Below are 18,446 nucleotides of genomic sequence, written 5' to 3'. Positions count from 1 at the left end.
ACCTAGCTGCTGCTGCTGCTGCTTTTGTTGTTGCTGCTGCTGCTTTTGTTGCTGTTCCTGCTGCTGTTGTTGCCGTTTCTCGCAGTAGGCCCCCTTTCCGGGGAAGGGAACTGCTGCTGCTGCAACTGCTGGTGCTGCAACTGCTGCTGCTGCAATTGCTGCTGCTGACACTATGGCTGCTGCTGCCTCACGTGCTGCTGCTGCCTTTGTTCCTCCTGCTGCTGCTGCTTATAATGATGATGATGTGAGGGCTTTTGCTGCCGCTGTCGTTGGCGTTTTCGTTGTTGCTGCTGTGCACTTGGGGCTGTTGCTGCTGCTGCTCCGGCTTCTGCTGCCGCTGCTGCTGCTTCTGAGAATGGCGCTGCACTGCGGGGCTACAGAGGCAGCAAAGTGCGAAGGTTTTTGTGTGTCGGGTTTTGTATGGGCACCAGCGTGCATGCATGCAGCAGATAGCATAGGTTGCTGCTGCTACAGTGAAGGCCTAGTTGCTGCTGCAGCAAGGAGCTTCGTGCTCCCAGTACAGGCTGCTGTGCCGCTATGAGTTGCTGTCGCTCGTGTTGCAGCTGCTGCAGCTGCTGCTCCTGCTGCTGCAGCTGCGCAGCGCATGGACGCACCAGCGTGTACGATGTAGAGTAAGAGCCTTACTCCTGACGAGTTTCAGTGGCGCTGCAGCTGCTAGCGCTGCTGTTGCTGCTGCTGCTGCTGCCGCTGCTGCTGCTGCTGCAAGACACACGAAGGTGAAGCAGCTTGAAACGGGGCGCAGGCGCTGCAGCAGCAGCACAGGGGAAGTTCTGAAGTAGCAGGCATAAACGAATTTAAAAGGGATGGCACGCTGTCTGTAGGCCCGTTACAGCTGCTGTTGCTGCTGCTGCTGCTGCTGTTGCTGCGGCTTCTGCAAGGACAGTTGAGGGCCCGCCGCTGCTGCTGAGGCCTTCCTGTGCTCCTCAAGAGCCTTTCCTTGTTTTCTGGAGGTAAATATGGAGAAATACTTCTCTCTTCTACTGCTGCTGCTGTTGCTGCTGCGCTGTTCCGCCTAGAAACTGCGGCTCAGCCGGCAGGCGGTAACAACAACGGGGCCCCTGCGAGCAACAGCAGCAACAGCAGCAAGAGCAGCAGCAGCATCTGCAGCACCACACACTGCAGCAAAGCAGCTTACAGGGAAGGTACGAGAGACTGGCTAACCACACATAAGGCCTACGTTTCAACTCTTCACAACTGCAGCAGCAGCAGCAGCTGCTGCTGCTGCTGCTGTCCCTGCTGCAGCACCGCTGTTGCCGCAGCAACAGCAACGCCATGCCAAGGCGAAACGCCTTCCCTATGGCCACAATACACAGAAAACTACCCCACGTCTGCAGCGGCAAGAACTGCTGCAGCGGCAGGAACAGCAGCAGCAGCAGCAGCAGCAGCGGTGTCGGCAGCGGGCATGGCCGTAGCAGCAGAAGCTAAGGTAGCGGAAATCGAAGCATCTGAGGGCGCAAAGCACTTCCACTCATAAGAAGCTCAGGAAGTCAGTGAGGCAAGCAGCAGCAACAGTGGTCGCAGCAGCATCTGTAGCAGCAGCAGCAGCAGCAGCAGCAGAAACAGCTGCTGCTTCTGCTACAGCGCTCGCACCATCAGCAAGCTGCATGGCGTGTTCGATGCTTGGAAGCACTCCTGGGGCCCCAGATGCTGGCAGCGATGCAGCAGGAGCAGCAGCAAACCCTGCAGCAGCAAACGCTGCAGCAGCAATCGCTGCGAGAGCAAACGCTGCGGCAGCAAACGCTGCGGCAGCAAACGCTGCAGCATCAAACGCAGAGATAGCAGACGCAACAGACGCTGCAGGAGATGCAGCAGCTGCAAGCTGCAGCTCCGAAAGCTGCAGCAGGTGTCTGTACACATCAGCCTCTTGCTGCTGCAACCGGGTGTTGCTGCTGTGGGGTTGGCTTCCGCCGCGAGCAGCAAGGAGACTCATGAGGCTGCTCAACGACAGAGACAGAGCAGCCTGTAGCTGCGTCTGCAAGTCGTGGTACACTCCACTGTGCTGCTGCTGCTGCTGGCGTTGCTGTTGCTGCTGCTGCTGCTGCTGTTGCCGATAGAATCACCTCTGCCCATATAGCTGCTTTCTTTTTCCTCGCTTCTGCTCGCGCGAAGCGGCCTTCTCTCGTGCTGCTGCTGCTGCTGCTGCAGCGGGGGCAGAGGCGCACGATTATCTGAGGTGCCTGTACAGCTGCGTGTTGCTGCAGGCGGCAAGGTCTTCTGTCTCCTCGTCTCCTTGCTGCTGCTTTTAAAGGGCGAGGCTTCCCTGCTGCTTTCAGGAGACAGTTTTATAGCTGGGTGCTACTGGGGGAGATGCAGCAGCAGACACTGGAAGACTACCAGGTCTGCTGCTGTTGCTGCTGCTGCTGTAGCTGCTGCTGCTGTTGCTGCTGCTGCTGGGTGGGGTTGTTGGTGATATAGCTGCCACACTGACTGCATGATATCAACATGGCGACTTTCTTTGCGGGGGGGCTTCGTTTTTGCTGTGCTGCTGCTGCTGCTTCCGTTGCTGCTGCTGCGCTCCTTGTTCTGCTGCCGCAGCAGTTTTTGTTTCTGCTGCTGCGGCTCCTGCATAACGTCTCCACTGCTTGCGCAGTGCAGACGCTACTGCTGAGCCCCCCTATGACGCTGCGTTTTTGCTGCTGCTGCTGCTGTGTCTATAGGAAGCCTGTGCTGCAGCTCCTGCTGCGCTGTCTGAGGAGATTGCAAAAGACTGCCACAGAACTTTCCCCGGGTTGCCTTTCTTCAGGGACAAAGCCGTGTAACCTGCTGCTGCTGTTTTTGCTGCTGTTCCTGCTGCTGTTGATGGTGGTGCTGCTGTTAATGCTGCTGCTGCTGCGGTTGTTGTTGTTGCCGCTGCTGCTGCATTTACACTTCGTAGTCTGCTCTGCAAACGGCTTCCAGATGAGTTGCGCTCCTAACCTTACTGGTGTTGCTGCTGCTGCTGCTACTGTTGCTGCTGCTGCTGTTGCTGCTGCAGGCAGCAATCATTGCATCGAATACTGCTGGGCTGCGCCGCGCGCGAGGGGAGCGTCGGCTACTGCCAAGGTTTAAATTTTGTGGGGGGCCTCTTCTTGTATGTCTTGAGGGATGAATTTGTGAGACGCATGCATGCAGCAGCAGCAGCAGCAGCAACAGCAAAAGCAGCAACAGCAGCAGCAGAAAGTGGTGGAATGCGGGCCGTCTGGAAACTGTTTGCGGAGCAGGCTGCGAAGTGTATATGCAGCAACAGCTTCATATTACTCGAATTATTTGTCTCTCTTTGTCTTTATGTCTGCCTCTGTCTCTGATTATCTCTCTGTATTTCTCTGTCTCTTTGCTGTCTCTCTTTGCTGTCTCTCCTTCTGTCCTTATTTGCTTCGTTTAAAGTCAAGGGCGGCGCAGCGCCTCTCTTCTTGTCATTCCCCAGTAGCTGTAGAGGGTTTGGGGTTTAGGGTTTAGGGTTTAGGGTTTAGAGTGTATGGGCGCTGCAGGAGGCTTACCGATGCCTGGTGTCTCTGCTTCTGAGGAGAAATCTGCAACGCCTTTACGCGGCTGGCCTCACGCCCATGAAGGTGGGTACTGCTTCTGCAGCTGCTGCTGTTGCTGCTGCAGCTGCTGCTGTTGCTCCTGTTGCGGTCGTGGCTGCTGCTGTCGCTGCAGCAGCAGCTGTTGCTGTTGCCCCTTTGAGATCGCCTTGTGGGCTCTAGCTTTGCAGTGGCTGCAGCAGCATGATGTTGATGTTGTTTTTACAAGTTCTGTTGCTGCTGGTGGCTTCGTTGCTGTTGATGCAGCAGCAGCAGCAGCAAGCAGCAGCAGCAACGAATCCCGTGTCTCTCCTATTCTGTCTCCTTTCAGAGCGTTGCTTTTGCCTTTGAAAGACTTATGGATTTGTTTCTACCTCAGCTGCAACGCCGCTTCGTGCGTCTCCTGCTGCTGCTGCCTTTGCTGCTGCTGCGATTGCCTGTGCTGCTGCTGCTACCGTTGGTGCTATTGTCTTTTCTTTAGCTGCCTTTGCTTCACTGCTGCTCCCTTCGCTACTTTGCTGCTGCTGTTTTGCTGCTCTGCTGCTTCTGCTGTTGCTGCTGCTGTGCTGCTGCTGCTGTCTGAGGTGTATGCATGCGTACTGGCAGTAGTGACACCCCACGTTGTACGCTGAGGCCTTTGTTTGTTTCTGATTCTGTACCCTTCTCGTTTTGTCTCTGCTGTCTCCGTTTGTTTTTGTTTGACTCTGTCTCTTTTACCTTTATCTGCCTCTGGTTGTGTCTGCCTATCTCTGTCTCTGTTTGTCTCTGTCTCCTTAATCTCCATCTGTCTCTGTCTCTGCCTATCTCTGTTTGTCTCTGTCTCTTTTATCTCAATCTGTCTTTGTTTGTTTATTTTTGTTTGTTTTTGTTTTCTTGTCTTTGTTTTATTTTAGTCTCTGCTTATTGTTGTCTTTTTGTGTTTGTCTCCTTATCTTTTTTTTTGTTTTTGTTTGTCTGTCTCAACTGTTTATTGCTTCTTGCGGTGTATCTTTGTTTCTGTTTATTTGTTTTTGTTTGTTTTCCTCCTTATCTCTTTTATTTGTTTTTTAATTAATCTTTTTGTTTGTTTTTTTGTCTTTGTTTGCTGCAGAGCACATTAGGCTTAAAGGGGGAGACATATTTGCTGCAGTGGCTGCTGCCTATCTTTGCAGCAGACTTCCCTCTGTTTCTGTCTCTAAGGCTTTTAGATTTAGTTGTCTTAGGGGGCCTCAAGTGTCTCCTTCAGGCTGCCCTTGCTCTACTTGAAGCTATTCAGGGTCCGGCTGCTAATGCTGCTGCTGAGGCTGCTGCTGCTTATGCTGTTGCTCATGCTGCTGCTGCTGCTGGTAGTGCTACTGCTGTGTATGCTGCTGCTGCTCTTAGTGCTGCTACAGTCAGTCCTCAGCATGGCGCTGGTTGGGTGTGCCAGGGCCTGCTGTGATTGTGCTGCTGCTGTTTGTGCTGCTGCTGCTGCTGTTAATACTGCTGCAGTTGCTGTAGTTACTCTTGCTGCTGCAGTTGTGTCTGTCTTTTCAGAGCCTCTCCTCTCCATGGGGCTGGATGAGGCCCTGGGCTTTATTCGGGGTGCTGCTGCTGCTGCGCCTTTTGCTGCACACCCTCAGAAAGAGCGGCAGCAGCGGAAGCAACGGCAGCAGCAACAGCAACAGATTCAGCAGCAAAAGCAGAAACGGGAGCAGCAGCAGCAGCAGCAGCCCTGGTACCGCCAGGCATCTCTATCTGGTCGCAACGGCTTGCAAGAGATTGAGATGCAGGAGAAACGTCAGCAGCAGCGCAGCAGCCGAGAGATGGCTGCAGAAAGCAGCAGCAGCAGCAGCAGCAGCAGTCTTACCCCTAGCGAGGCTTGGCTGCTGCAGCGCATGCAGCGCTTCCGCGTGACAAACAAAATGATTGAGACACTTGAGGCAGCCTATGCCGAGAGGAAGCCCTGCAAGTTGTGCATCGAACCAGGTAGCGCTGCTGCTGCTGCTGTACCTGCCGCACTTGCTGCTGCTGCTGCGCTTGCTGCTGCTGCTGCGCTTGCTGCTGCTGCTGCGCTTGCTGCTGCTGCTGCTGCACGTTAGGATGCGCCTGGCCTGCGGCCGTATTGTAGCTTTTTGTGAAAGGTGTGTGCTCCTGAAGTGTATGTATAATAGAAGCTGCCTATACACATCGCTGGGGTGTATAGGCAGCTGCTTTGGCTGTGTTATACACTCTAGCGAGGTGTCAGTACACCGCAAACGCTGGCGCGCGCTGCTGCTGCACTGCTGCGACACCGCTGCTGCGCTGCTGCTGCACTGCTGCTGCACCACAGGGCCAACCAGAGGCTGTCTCCGCTGGCGCGTTGTCTCCGACATCTCCTGCTGCCCCCAAATGCAGCAGCAGCCCGGGAGGCATTCTGCTGTCTCCTTTTGTATTGTTGACCATTACTTTGTCCCCGCCTCGAACCCCACAGGCCTTGCACCTGATAAAAAGGAGGCACCTTGAAGGGGAGAGCCGCTGCAGTTGCTGCTGCAGCAAACTTCCCGCACAATACTGCAGCAAGAGCTGCAGCAACACTGCAGCAACCCCTGCAGCAAGCCCAGCCACAACCAGCACCAACGGCATGAGTACCAGCGGTAGCAGCAGCTGCTGTGGCTGCTGCACCATGAAGCGGTGTCTAGTGACACCCTTTAATTCTTCTCTGTCTTGGCTTTAAAGCAGCATTGAGAGGCTGCTGTTTATATTGAAGGGACCTTTTGCTGCTGTTGCAGTGGCATCAGCAGCAGCAGCAGCTGCTGCTGCTGCAGACAAGGACCTTACCCCCTCACTTGGGGTCTGAAGTAACCTGCGTTGCTGCGCATAGTTGAGATGATGCTGCTGCAACTGCTGCAGCAGCACCATCTGCAGCAGCTCCTGGGCTTGCTGCTGCTGTCGATGTCCTCAGACATTCCACAATTGCGCCTTCGGCGTCTTCGTGATGCTGCAGCATATGCTGCTGCATGTGTGGCGTTTGCTTCTGCTGCTGCATCTGGTGCTGCTGCTGCTGGTCAAGATGTTGGCGCTGCTGCTCCTCGTGCAGCTGTTGGACGTAGTGCCGCCCTTGCTGCTGCTGCTGCACTTCTCCGCGCTGTTGCTGCTGCTGCTGCAGCATCTCTTGCTGGGGCTGCTGCTGCATGTATTGCTGCTGCTGCTGCTGCTCCCACCACTTCAGGGCTGCCCTTTGTGTCCTGAGAGCAGCAAAGGCTAGGGCTTCAGCATTAGGGTCTGTGTCTTCGGTTAAGGGCCCAAAGAGACGAAGAGAGACCTCAACATTGGAGGGACAGCAGCAGCAGCACTTGCTGCTGCTGCTGCATTTGCTGCTGCTGCTGCTGCTGCGTAGCATCACGCGGCCTTCCGCCCTGCAGAGTGCACCAACTTCCACAAGCGGAGGAGGCTCGAAAGGGACTGTCTCCTCAATGTGAGGGGCCCTCTTGTCTCTCCTTGAGCTGATGCTGCATGCATCTAGGGGACCCTTGTGGGGCCTCCAAACCCAGCGGCAGCTAATAACCCCGGTACCGTCGTCTAGCTCTACGGTATCTGCATATCCTGCTGCTGCCTCTGCTGCTGCTGTTGCTGAGGTGTACGCATGAGGGGGCCCCCGCAGCATTACCCTCGTTCGAGAGACTGCAAGACCCTCTACACAAATTCCCCGGCAACGCCAGGGGCCCCACACCTGCAGCTCTTCGCCCCAGCGGGTGGAGGCCTCTGGGGGCCCCCCTCCTCTAGCGTTAACTGCTGCAGCTGCAGCCCGTCGAGATGCTTGCTGCTCCTGCTGCTTCTTCTGCTGCAGCCAGGAAGCCGCATGCCTCCTTATCTCTGCTACTGTTACCCTGAGTAAGGCTCCTGTGATGGTGGGGCCCTCAAGCTCCATTGCTGCGACGCCTGCGTTGTTAGGGGCCCCCAAACAACCTCAGGGTTTGTGCTAGGGCCCCCCCTGGTTAGCTGCTGCTAAGTAGTGTAGGGAGGGGGCCCCCATTGACACCCTAGGACGCTCCTGAGCTCTGTGTGGGGCCCCTGTAAGGGCCCACCAAGCAAAGGGATGGAGGAGGAGGTGAAGGCCCCAACATAGGCTGCTCTGGGGGGGCCCCTGCTAATGAGGGGGCCCCCGTTCAGAGGGGCCCCCCCAAAGAGAGCAAGGGCGTAGGAGTGAAGGCAGCAAACAAAGGGCCTCTCGCTTTATTCTTTTAGTTAGGCCTCTAATAGTGGCTGCAGCAACAGGGCCATCAGCCCCTTCCCCTCCTTCCCCCCTTCCCCTCTCTTGAGAAAGTCGGCGAACTGCTGACGACAGTACTGCAGCAGCAGCAGCAACAGCAACAGCAGCAGCAGCAGCAGCGGCAGTCTTCAGTGTAGATGAGCCAATTAATACCTACTGAGGCACTTTAATTGTTTTTTTTGTTCATCTTCGTTATTCCTCTTCAGGGCCTCCCTGATAGAGGTAGTGCGGCAGCAAGCGGAGTGACCTTGCTGCTGCTGCTGCTGCTGCTGCTGCTGCTGCAGCAAAAAACTGAAGTTTCTGCGCTGCTCTGTTGCTGTTGTTTTGGAGTAAATCATTTTATTGAGCGGCATTCCGACGGTGTTGCTGGTGTCTTTGCTGTTGCTGCTGCTGCTGCTGCTGCCGCTCTGAACAGATGGCACAAGGAGCAGCAGCAGCAAGGCGCCTGCTGCAGCAGCTCTCCCATCCTCTCTGTGGCTTTTTTAAGGCCCCTTGGGGCCTCTCTTTTTCGAGAAAGATGGCGACGTTGAGGGGTGGCTGGGGGCCTGACAGCGACCCGCTGATATCTGTAGAAGAGCTTGCTGCCGAACTGCAGCAGCAGCAGCAGCTGCAACAGCAGCAACAGCAGCAGCTGTTGCTCCTGGACTGCAGCAAGACCGACTTACCCATGTTTGGGGGCCGCTCTGCTGAGGAGGAGTTTCTTGCAGGCCCCCGCCTCCCCCACGCGCAGTACTTCTGCATAGACACCTGCAGCGACAGCAGCAGTCCATATCCCCACATGCTGCCTTCCAGGCAGCAGCTGCATGCGCATTTAGCTGCCCTTCTGCAGCAGCAGCAACAGCAACAGCAGCGAAAGCAACAGCAGCAGCAACACCCGCAGCAGCAACTCCAAGATACGAAGATTGTCTTATATGACTCTGTTGGCTTCTTCTCAGCTACTCGAGTATACTGGATGCTGCTGTGGGGCGGCTTGAGGGCCCGTATCCTTGAAGGGGGAGTTAAGGCCTGGAGGGCTCATGGCTGTCCCCTAGACGCAACCCCTCTTAGCCCAGACTGTCTCCTCCCTCTTGCGAAGACAGTAGATGCTCCTGCTGCTGATCCTGCTGCTGCTGCTTCACTTGCTGCTAACGGGAAGAATAAGTGCAACGGTGACCCCTGCGACTCATTAGTTGTTTCTTATACCGATGTCTTGATGGGCCTGGACGAGGCAGCAGGCGCTACCGAAGGAAGAAGCAGCAGCAGCAATAGCAGCAACAGCAGCAGCAGCAGCAGCAACAGCAATAAGGGGCCCTTTGTATTAGTTGATGTGCGCTCGCACGAGCGCTTCTGGGGTCTGTGCCCGGAACCGCGTGAGGGTTTGTATGGAGGCCACATTCCTTCTTCTTTGAATCTCCCCTTTACTACTCTCTTGCAATCTCATGCATTCTTCCCCAACAGCAGCAGCAGCAGCAACAACAGCAGCAGCAACAACAGCAGCAGCAGCAACGGCAGCAGCAGCAACGGCAGCAGCAGCGAGGGGCCCACAAGCTATCTCTGCCCCTTCAGCACATCAGCAGCTGCGCCTCCATATGGCTACGCAACTTTAAAGACAGGGCCTTCCCTCTTAGTCGCCTTGGGACCGTTGCTCGGCCGTGCGAACGTCATGGGCGTCCAGAAGCAGCTAAAGGCCTTCCAACAGCAGCAGCAGCAGCAGCAACAGCAGCAGCAACAACAGCTGCAGCAGCAGCAGATGTATCCCCATTTGGATTTTTCTCAGGCTAAACGGATCGTGTGTACTTGCGGCAGCGGAGTTACAGCCTGTATCCTCTTCTGTGCCCTTGTTAAGGTAAGCCCTCGTCTGCTGCTGCTGCTGCTGCTGCTGCTGCTGCAGCTTTTAGGGGGAGCAGCAGCTGCTGCTGCTTCTGGTTTGGTCTCCAGTGAGTGAACCGTCTGTCAGTCTCTGTCTCCTGCCTCTCCATTATTGGGTGCTGCTGCAGCTTCTCACATGCCAGCACTGCTGTTCTTGTTGCTGCTGCTTTTGCTGCAGATCGGGTACCCTCTATCGTTACTCTCTGTTTATGACGGTTCTTGGGCAGAGTGGGCGCAGCGACGGCAGATGGAGGCCCCCCTGGGGGGCCCCCATGATGCCCCTTACCCGACCCTTGTGCTGCCTCCGCCTACGCAGGAGCAGCAGGAGGCCCTACGCGCAGTAGTGAGAGCCCGCCAGGGTGGGAAGGAGGCTTCTTGAGGGCTTAAGAAGTCTTACAGTTGTTTGTTATTCTTTGCAGAGGCACTTGTTTTTGTTGTGGTTGTTTTATTCAAAGTTAAAGTAGTTAAGTAGGGTCTCTGGGACACGCATAGGCACAATCTGTCTAGAGACAGTCTTAAGAAAAGAAGCTGTCGGAGGGTCCCACGGCCTCTTGAAGGCCCTCTGAGCTCTGAAAGAAGAGAGGGAGGCCCCAGCAGTTTGGTGGGCCCTTATATGGTATATTTTGATAGTCCTCTGCACCTTTTTGTACAGATATAGGGCGTGTTTTTCCTTTATTTATTGCATAGCCTTCCTAAACACTGTATCCGCACACAGACATGGAAGGCCTTAGCTTCATTTCTAAGAGCATTTGAAGAAGCACTTTTAAGGGCCTTTTACTGGTCTTCAAGGGACTCCCACAATGCTTGAGACCACTGCTGAGCCCCTACAGACCCTGCGCTGCGCGCCTGGCCCCCCGTTCGAGACATAGGCTTTCGTAGTGTTAATTTATCACCTGGTAGAAGCAGAAGCCCAGCGGCCGTCTGAGGCCCCTGATGCATTCATACTGATGTCGCTATCCAGCTAGAATAGAGCTGCTGCGGGTGTTTTTCTGTTGCTGCTGCTGGTGTTGATGCAACAGTTGCACATACTGCTGCTGTGCTGCTGCTGTCTGCTTTAGTGCTGGTGCTGTTGCCTCTGTTGAGCTGGTGCTTCTGTCCCTTGTATTTCAACGCCTGTCCTCTTTGAAAACAACCCAGCCCAGAGCGACTTGAACGCCAAACCTTCTGATCTGGAGTCGCAGGCTAGCACAACAGCTGCTCCTGTAAGGAGGGAGAAGATCTGCAATTGATCCCCCCTCATGGAAGCATCAAACAGCTAGCTCATTCTGCTGAAGCAAGAAGTAGTAGTAGTAGTGCTGTAGCACCGCCCCAGAAGGTCGACTCGTGAGGCTGCCGCTGGTTCTTCGGCGGTTGTTGCTACTGCCATTGCTGCGGGGAGGCTTCCCTGCTTCTTTCTTAGCTGTCGATGCGGTCTTCCATCGTCACAAGGCATCTTGTTCTTCTGCTGCTGTTGGTGTCAGTTACTAAGAGCTGATGCGCCGCTGCAGCATCGGGCCTATGGCGCAATGGTAGCGCGTCTGACTCCAGATCAGAAGGTTGGGCGTTCGAGTCGCTCTGGGCTCATCTCGCCTGTGGGTGAAGGTTTTCCATCTTCCCTATTCTCGCCTCTTTCGACGTTTGCCTCTTTGCACAGGTGTTGCTCTAGAGTCATACCATCAAGGCCCCCCACGGGAAGGGGCAGGGAACGTTGGTGTACGGGTTCGATGTGTGCGGGATCCTCTTAAGGCAGCTGCAGCTACTATAGAGCAACTGCTGCAGCAACTTCGTGCTGCTGGGCGCTTGCTGCAGCAACTGCGTGCTGCTGGGCTCTTGCTGCAGCGTCCTGGCTGCTTAGCGTGAAGGCAGCACAGGAGTGCAGGATGATCTTTCTGAAGTTGTTTAGTGTAATTCCAGTTTCGCCCAAGTTGCTTACAGACAGTCAGAACGTAAGGGTTAAAGGTGGCTTGTTGGATTCTATGTTCGCATGTGGTGCTTCCTTTAAAAAAGAAGTTGCCGCAGAGTGTGATACAGCTCACAGCGCCCAAGACGTCTTCTCTAAGCTCGAGCCAACACGGTGCTCATAGACCACTCTGGGTAGGAAGTCTGGACATTGGAGAGGGCGTCAGCTTGCTTCTGGAAATTATTTTATCAATGAAATTTTGACGACGTTGTTGCTCACGAGGGTCCTCAGAAAAGATCGAGGAGTCGTCGCATGCTCGGTGTAATGAGAGTCTTCGGTCTTCACAGAGGAGAAGAGTGAGCTGCAATAGAGCCTGAATACAAGCAATACGAGCCTGCGAAAACCAGCTAGCTTCTTCTTATTTCTACAGTTCTCCTAGGTACAGGGGGACGAAGGCCTGCGTCTGATAAGGAGTTGTTGCCTGCCATGAGTTGCAGCGCACCAAATTGTAGCCCCTACTACATGGCAACCGTGCATACAAGGTGAACCAAGTAGCCTTTACTGCGTGCAGTAGAAGTGTAGGCGGCTGTTAGGCGCCTACCTGGCTCACGATAGCCGGCCTCCAAGCATGTAGAAATACACGTTCCATCATCTAGCAGGGTATGCAACTTCTGCTTCCTCCTTCCTCTCCAACCAGCATACGCCTTCTTGTGGATTGTCTCTCAGCTGGGGATCGGTGGACTGAGGGAAGCGTTGGAGCTCCGTTGGCTGCCTCTACAACGAGTGTTGTGTCTGCTGCTCCATGGTTTCCTTCTGTTCCCCCTCGTGCACTTCCTGCTATTGTTATGTCTCTTGCTGCTGCATCTCTTGCTGCTGCAAGAAGCGCTGCTGCTGCTGTTGCCATACTGTGCGACAGACCAAACAAAACGACTTTCTGGATGGCTGCAGGAGCATCTTCCCGAAGACCAGCCCATGCGGCCGCAGCCGGTTTTGGAGATGTCATTGTTGCTTGTGCTATTGGTACGGGGAGGCTTCCCTGCTTCTTTCTTAGCTGTCGAAGCTGTCTTCCATCGTCACAAGGCATCTTATTCTTCTGCTGCTGTTGGTGTCAGTTACTAAGAGCCGATGCGCCGCTGCAGCATCGGGCCTATGGCGCAATGGTAGCGCGTCTGACTCCAGATCAGAAGGTTGGGCGTTCGAGTCGCTCTGGGCTCATCTCGCCTGTGGGTGAAGGTTTTCCGTCTTCCCTATTTTTGCCCCTTTCGACGTTTGCCTCTTTGCATGAATTTGCCGCTAGGGAGCTTCTCGGTTGTGCGTACTATAAAGCCCAAGTCTGCAAGAAAGGAGACCGTGAGCTGCAGGAAACAATGCTGCTGTTGTTGCCTTTGTCTCTGCGTTTGCTGCTGTTACTCTTGCTGTTGCTGCTGCTGCTTTTGGCCGTATGGCGATGCTGCACCCTTCTACTGCGGCCGCATAGACGCCCTTTGCCTTGTGCCAAGGCTGGGCGCCGAATTTTTCAACGAATATCCCAACCTGCCGATGGTTGGAGAGCTCCCTCTAATGTTCACCTTCCTGAACGCTACGTGCGCGTTAGAGTCCACTATATCCAAGATAACGAGTAAAGGCCAAGTTCTATGTGTTGCAGTTTCTTGCCTGGAGGTCTTGTGCTTTCTTCATACATCCATGAGCGGGTGCAAGTATTGTACGAACGTCTGCAGCTGCAGGCGTACGGATGGTGGCTGCCACTAAGCTGGTGGCTGCCACTAACAAGGTCTCGGCTTCAACTCAAACAACTGTGTCTTCGTCTGCCCCAGGGAATCCACGAGAGCTGGAGAAAACCAGTCTAACAGCGCACTGTTGTACTATCACCCGTTCCACGCAAGTGAGGAAATCAAGGTCCTTCGATGAATCCTGCTGAGTATAGACGCTGCATAAGCGTGTCTAAGATAAGTTCAGTTGGTTCTTTGGCAACTGGGTGGTTCCGGGTTGCCACGCTGTGTTCGATGAAAAATAACCTTATAACTTCGCTCCAAAAGGAGCTAATAAACTTTGGGTCCCAGGTAACAGCGATACTTCCGCGGAAAACCATAGAGCTTCCACGCTTGAATAGTAGGTTCCAGAGGTTATTCATGACGAATTACGCCACTTTCTCGAATTTAAATGAAGTCTATCGGATGATGAAGTGGGCATGCTTGCAACGCCGGAAGTGCTGCCACAGCCGCTCACTGATAATAAACCCACACTGAAGTCCTTTAAAATCTCTGCCCAGACGAGCTTTGAAATCGCAAAGGCTCTGCAAGAGTTCGAGCTCGCGAATGCTTCTCGCCTTCTATTTATTTATGGTATTCTGGGCAAGTGAGGAAATAGTCCTCTGTTGAGCGGCGCATCTTTGGGTCGCAAAAAGGAGTTTCAAGACCAGCTCATCTTTGGCATTGACCTTTCCATGGCCTGCTAATGCATGTTCTTTTTCTTATATTCTTATAGAGAACTTCAAAACAAATTATTTTATTTAAAAATTTGAACCTATGATTTCCTGTTCCCAAATAATAATAATTAATGGTTTCCTCTTAAATAAATATGGTACATAATTGCCAATTCCTCCCCAAGCTTCTTCACGAAACGAATCTGGAACAGATTACCGGTGGATTCTAATCGCCTTCGCGTACCACACAAAGTGGCCTTCTGCGCTGTAGTGCTTGACCGGCCGCCCGTTGTTGACGCAGAGAAGAACGGTGGCCACGTGAGTATCAAAGGAGTGAGAGTGGGGAAATTTGTAACGGGAGCAGGAAGCAGATAAACTCGGCTGAGGAGCAAAATTACTTGCCAGAAACCCATCGGGCCTTGACATACGTGGCTGAGAAGTCACACTATGCGAGCAGGCAAGCCACCGAACACCTTTTGCAATATCCAAGAGTTGAAAACCCCCCGTCAGGAGTGTCAATCATTCAGGATTAATTTGAGCAGAAATGAACTGAAATGCCTGCCATGTAAGTGATGTTCACACGTCGTTACTCTCAACCAAACAGCGTAGAGCTATTTTTCACGCGGCGGATACTTCTGTTCGCTTTCTGTGGAACGATGTTAGCAGCAGGCGAATACTTGGTGCTTGTTCGAGTGGTTGAATTCATGAGAGAGCATCACGCTAAGTGCTATCTCACTGGCATAGCTTTTAAGAAGAAAGAATTCTGGAGGTCAGGGAACACCGCTACTGTCGACGATCTCATGTGTTTGGTATGGCTTCTGCCAGCTTTGTCTTGGGTTTCTCCCCAAACAGGGGGATTGTCCTTTGTGAGGAGTTCAATTAAAGTAGAAATGAAGCGACAGGGTTCAGGAGAAAGGCTGCAGGAGCAGGATGCGAGATCGAGGAACTTCTGAGCCTCATTCTGGTGTCCAGCGGTGCCAAATGTAACGAGCGTCCTTTATTTGAGCAGAGTCCATTGTGTGCTGAGATGGAGTAAAAATGCTCAAGAAAAGAGTTGCCCCAATAACCGCTGGCCCACCTCCAGTTCTCCTCTCAATAGCCTTCCCAGGGTCTCGGCATGGTACGGAGAGGCGGGGGCCTATTATTAGTTGCTACACACCCTGTTGAACGGTGTAGCATGCTCTGCCCGAGATTATTACGTGTATCTGTATGTGTACACAGGATGGATATTGCTGCCAAATGAAGTGCTGAACAGTTAAATTGATAGTGCATACAGAAGAAGGAGCTTAGCTCTGCTTGCATATGGAGCTTCGTTGCAGCAGGGGTTGCAGCCACGGGCTGCCCCCTCTCCGCGTCAGATTGACGCCTTGGTGCTACTCTGCTCACGACGTTTGGAGACTCAAGGAGAGGTTGTGTGTTCCTTGAGAGCCCCCTTATCTTAAACAACCTCATATATAATAATCCTACTTAAAACTCTTTTGCTGGTACGGCATCCCCCTGCTAAGATAGAGTGCCTTCGCTATGGAGGGCACTCCCTCATGCACGCATATCCAAGCACCCTTTGCTGCATGCCCTAATACAATTGAAAAACAAGTACTTGGCCTTCCACAGCTAACCTGCACGCAAGTAGAAGAAGACGTATCAAAGTAAAGCTGTCCCTGCTACTCAGAGTGTACAGACAGCTCAGGTACACTTTGCCCTTCTATCCTAGGCCGGGCATCAAGAAGGATTATTTATGCGTGAGACAAACAAACAGAGCATGAAAACCTTCAACAGGTAGTGAGCAGCACATATCTCCCCCAGGAGACTGTCGGCGTGTGCTGCTGCTGCTGCTGCTGCTGCTGCTGTTGCTGCTGCTGCTGCTGTTACCGCTGGTATGTTGTTGTTTCTTCTACTGTAGGCATGAAAAATAACTTCTCAGAAATGTAAAATATGCACCACGAAAAGATAAAACTTTCTATATTTCAATGCCTTAAACCGTAAACCCTAAACCCTAAGCCCTAAACCCTAAACCCTAAGGGGACTGCTGCGGCGGTGGAGCCATACTGGGGGCCCCGCGGGCGTCGCTCAGGGCGCTCTTCCACTGACATAAGAAGAAGATTTGAAGGATTACTTTTTTTGTATTGTTTTTCCAAAAAGGTATTAATTAGAGTTTGATGTTTGAAAGAATTAGGGTTTAGGGTTTGGGGGTAGGGAGCAGTTTGCAGGTGTTGTACAGATTGAAGCCACCATGAAATCTCCCGGTCTCCCCACTCAACTCGGCGCCTCTGTTGCAGATGTCTCCTTCGGCCCCCACTGATGCAGCCATGGCTGCTGATAAGGGGGCTACAGCTCAGCAACAGCAACAGCAGCAGCAGCAGCAGCAGCAGGCGGGGCCGCAGCAGGAGGAGCCCAAGCCGCATATTCATTTGCCGCCACCGCAGCAGCAGCAGCAACAGCAGCAGCAGCATGGTGGACAGCAGCAGCGGCAGCAGCAACGGCAGCCTTGCGCCCTCTTGTGCCACTTCCTTCCCTATGTCCTGGGGCCTCTAGTGCTGCTGGTTTTCTTCATATCTGTCTTTGCAGTTTACTACGGTGTTACACCCCCACATCGCCGCAGCAGCAAGTCAGGCACCTCCCCTCAAGGGCCCAACGAAGCAGCGGGGGGCCCCTCCTCTCACGGCGCATGGGGCCCCCTCAGTGCTGCAGGCAACGCTTACCCCTGGGGCTCAGCATCAGCAAGGGCAGCTGCTTGGCTTGAAAGGAAACAATACCAGGGGGCCCCCTTTGAAAGGGGTGTGGGGTTTTCTATAGGGGGTGAGGGGGAGGTAGTAGTACGCAGCTCTTTCTCTTCTATTATCACAGGCCGCCTTATCTCTTTTCCTTTAAATAATTCAGTAGACCCCAGAACACAGGTAAAACCTTTTGCTTGTCTTGTTGTTCTTGTCATTGATGGAGACACCCTACGCTGTGTCCCCGTTGCCTCGGATGCTGAGGTGTACGTACACCTCAGTCCGCAGCAGCAAAAGAGCCTCGCGCCCATTAAAGCTACACTCGAGACCCCCACTGAGGTGTACGTACACCGCAAGACCCCACCGCAGCTGGAGCTGACTCCCTGGAATGCCCGCTGCTCTCCTTTGTCTGCATGCACTCTAAAGATTCGCCTCTACGCCATAGATGCTCCTGAAATGAGGAAAGAGAGGAGAAGGGGGGCAGCAGCACTAGCAGAAGCAGAAGCACCAGAAGCAACAGCAGCAGCAGCAGCAGCAGCAGGGGAAGAGTACGGGTCTATGCACTTGGACGCAGGCGGGCAGCCGTTAGGTGTAGCAGCAGCAGCAGCAATGGCAGAGATGCTGTTGGGGCGTGTGGTGCTGGTGCAGCCTCTGCAGGAAGATAGATATAGGCGTCTCCTTGCGCGCGTATTGCTGCCTTCTGTCTCCTCAGAAGAGACAGAAGGGGCCCCTGCCTACTTGGCCTTCATTTTTTCTCTGGTGGAGCGTATAGGGAAGCTGCCTATAGCAGAGCCCAGACCCACTGCTGTTGCAGCAGCAACAGAGAGAGGCCGCCCTCGTACTTCTCGTAGAAACTCTCTTAGTAGAGGCGCCACTAACAGAGCAGATAAAAATACAAGACCCACTGGGGCCCCATCTATAGAGAACTCAGCAGATACAAAGGGGGGCCCCCCAGAGAGAAGGGTATCGAGCTACAAGAGGGGCACCAAGGGGTTCCCCACGACGGGCCAGCTAAGAAGCCCTATCGAACAGCCCACAGGGGCCCCCCAAGGGGCCCTCCAAGGGGCCCCAGAAGGAGCTCCTCAGAGGGCTCCTGAAGCCGCCCCTAATGGGGCCCCTCCAGGAAGCCCCACAGGGGCCCTCCCTGATGTCTCCAAGCCTAAAGCGTCTGTCTCGGGTTTGAGTCCGAGCCCTTCAGGTGCAAGTACCCCCTCTGTTGCAGCGGAGCTGCTACTGGAGTTGCTGGGGGCCCCCCAGGTGGAAGCTGACCCTTTTATGGTGCTGGACTTGGCTAAAGAGGCGCTGCAGCAAGCTGCGGGGCCCCCTGGGATCCCCGGTGTGCCTGAGGGGAAGAGAGAAGCAAAAATGGTGCAACTGCTGGAGGAAGGGCAGCCCGTGCTGCTGCACGATGTCGTTGATGTGATGCTGCGCCGCGGGCTGGGCTCCCTATACACCGGAAGGGGGGCTGTTTATGCGGGGCGTAAGCAGCAGCTGCGGCGGCAGCAGCAAGCAGCAATTAACAATAGAGAAGGAATCTGGGGGCTTCCCCCAGCCTTAAGGGAGAGCCCAGCGCAGTATAAACGAAGAATGAGGGAGCAAGAATTCAGCCTATATGGAGGCAGCATAGAGGCTACTGAGCCTTGGGAGGCGCCCCCCAGGAGCTACCGACGTAGCAGAAGAGCTACTTCATATAGGGGGCGCCGTCTGCCCCACGAAGATTGAATTACCCTTAAACTCCGAGAGCCCCCCCCCCCCACACATATATATGCATTACCTTAGCCAGACTGGGGCCCCCTAGCACGCAGTTATCCTTTGCCTGATGGGCCCCATATAGGGGCCCCAAGAAGCACGCTTG

At 54.1% G+C, this 18,446-nt stretch overlaps 5 protein-coding genes across 5 annotated transcripts; 3 read left to right on the top strand and 2 right to left on the bottom strand.

The window, feature by feature from the left end:
* Positions 1-187: 187 nt before the first annotated feature.
* On the bottom strand, positions 188-1,951 carry EAH_00017070 (hypothetical protein; the record flags this gene model as incomplete). Its single annotated transcript, XM_013397712.1, has 4 exons — positions 188-366; positions 646-791; positions 1,343-1,466; positions 1,612-1,951. 4 exons carry the CDS (start codon positions 1,949-1,951, stop codon positions 188-190), a joined length of 789 nt encoding a protein of 262 aa, XP_013253166.1.
* Positions 1,952-3,563: 1,612 nt separating this feature from the next.
* EAH_00017060 (TBC domain-containing protein, putative) lies at positions 3,564-5,984 on the top strand (the record flags this gene model as incomplete). Its single annotated transcript, XM_013397711.1, has 4 exons — positions 3,564-3,569; positions 4,612-4,777; positions 5,037-5,468; positions 5,812-5,984. The coding sequence occupies 4 exons, from the start codon at positions 3,564-3,566 to the stop codon at positions 5,982-5,984; spliced, it is 777 nt and encodes a 258-aa protein (XP_013253165.1).
* A 319-nt stretch (positions 5,985-6,303) lies between these two features.
* Positions 6,304-7,389, bottom strand: EAH_00017050 (hypothetical protein, conserved; the record flags this gene model as incomplete). The annotated part of the gene is made up of 1 exon (XM_013397710.1): positions 6,304-7,389. One exon carries the CDS (start codon positions 7,387-7,389, stop codon positions 6,304-6,306), a length of 1,086 nt encoding a protein of 361 aa, XP_013253164.1.
* An 859-nt stretch (positions 7,390-8,248) lies between these two features.
* Positions 8,249-11,418, top strand: EAH_00017040 (3-mercaptopyruvate sulfurtransferase, putative; the record flags this gene model as incomplete). Its single annotated transcript, XM_013397709.1, has 4 exons — positions 8,249-9,556; positions 9,758-9,922; positions 11,040-11,154; positions 11,213-11,418. 4 exons carry the CDS (start codon positions 8,249-8,251, stop codon positions 11,416-11,418), a joined length of 1,794 nt encoding a protein of 597 aa, XP_013253163.1.
* Positions 11,419-16,186: 4,768 nt separating this feature from the next.
* EAH_00017030 (hypothetical protein, conserved) lies at positions 16,187-18,313 on the top strand (the record flags this gene model as incomplete). The annotated part of the gene is made up of 1 exon (XM_013397708.1): positions 16,187-18,313. The coding sequence occupies one exon, from the start codon at positions 16,187-16,189 to the stop codon at positions 18,311-18,313; it is 2,127 nt and encodes a 708-aa protein (XP_013253162.1).
* Between the last annotated feature and the right edge of the window lie 133 nt (positions 18,314-18,446).

Source organism: Eimeria acervulina, genomic scaffold (genome assembly GCF_000499425.1).
Source record: "Eimeria acervulina Houghton genomic scaffold, Eah_scaff108, whole genome shotgun sequence".
In the NCBI taxonomy this organism is placed as follows: domain Eukaryota; phylum Apicomplexa; class Conoidasida; order Eucoccidiorida; family Eimeriidae; genus Eimeria; species Eimeria acervulina.
The sequence above is the reverse complement of the archived record's forward strand: the minus strand, read 5'-3'. Positions and strand labels throughout refer to the sequence as shown.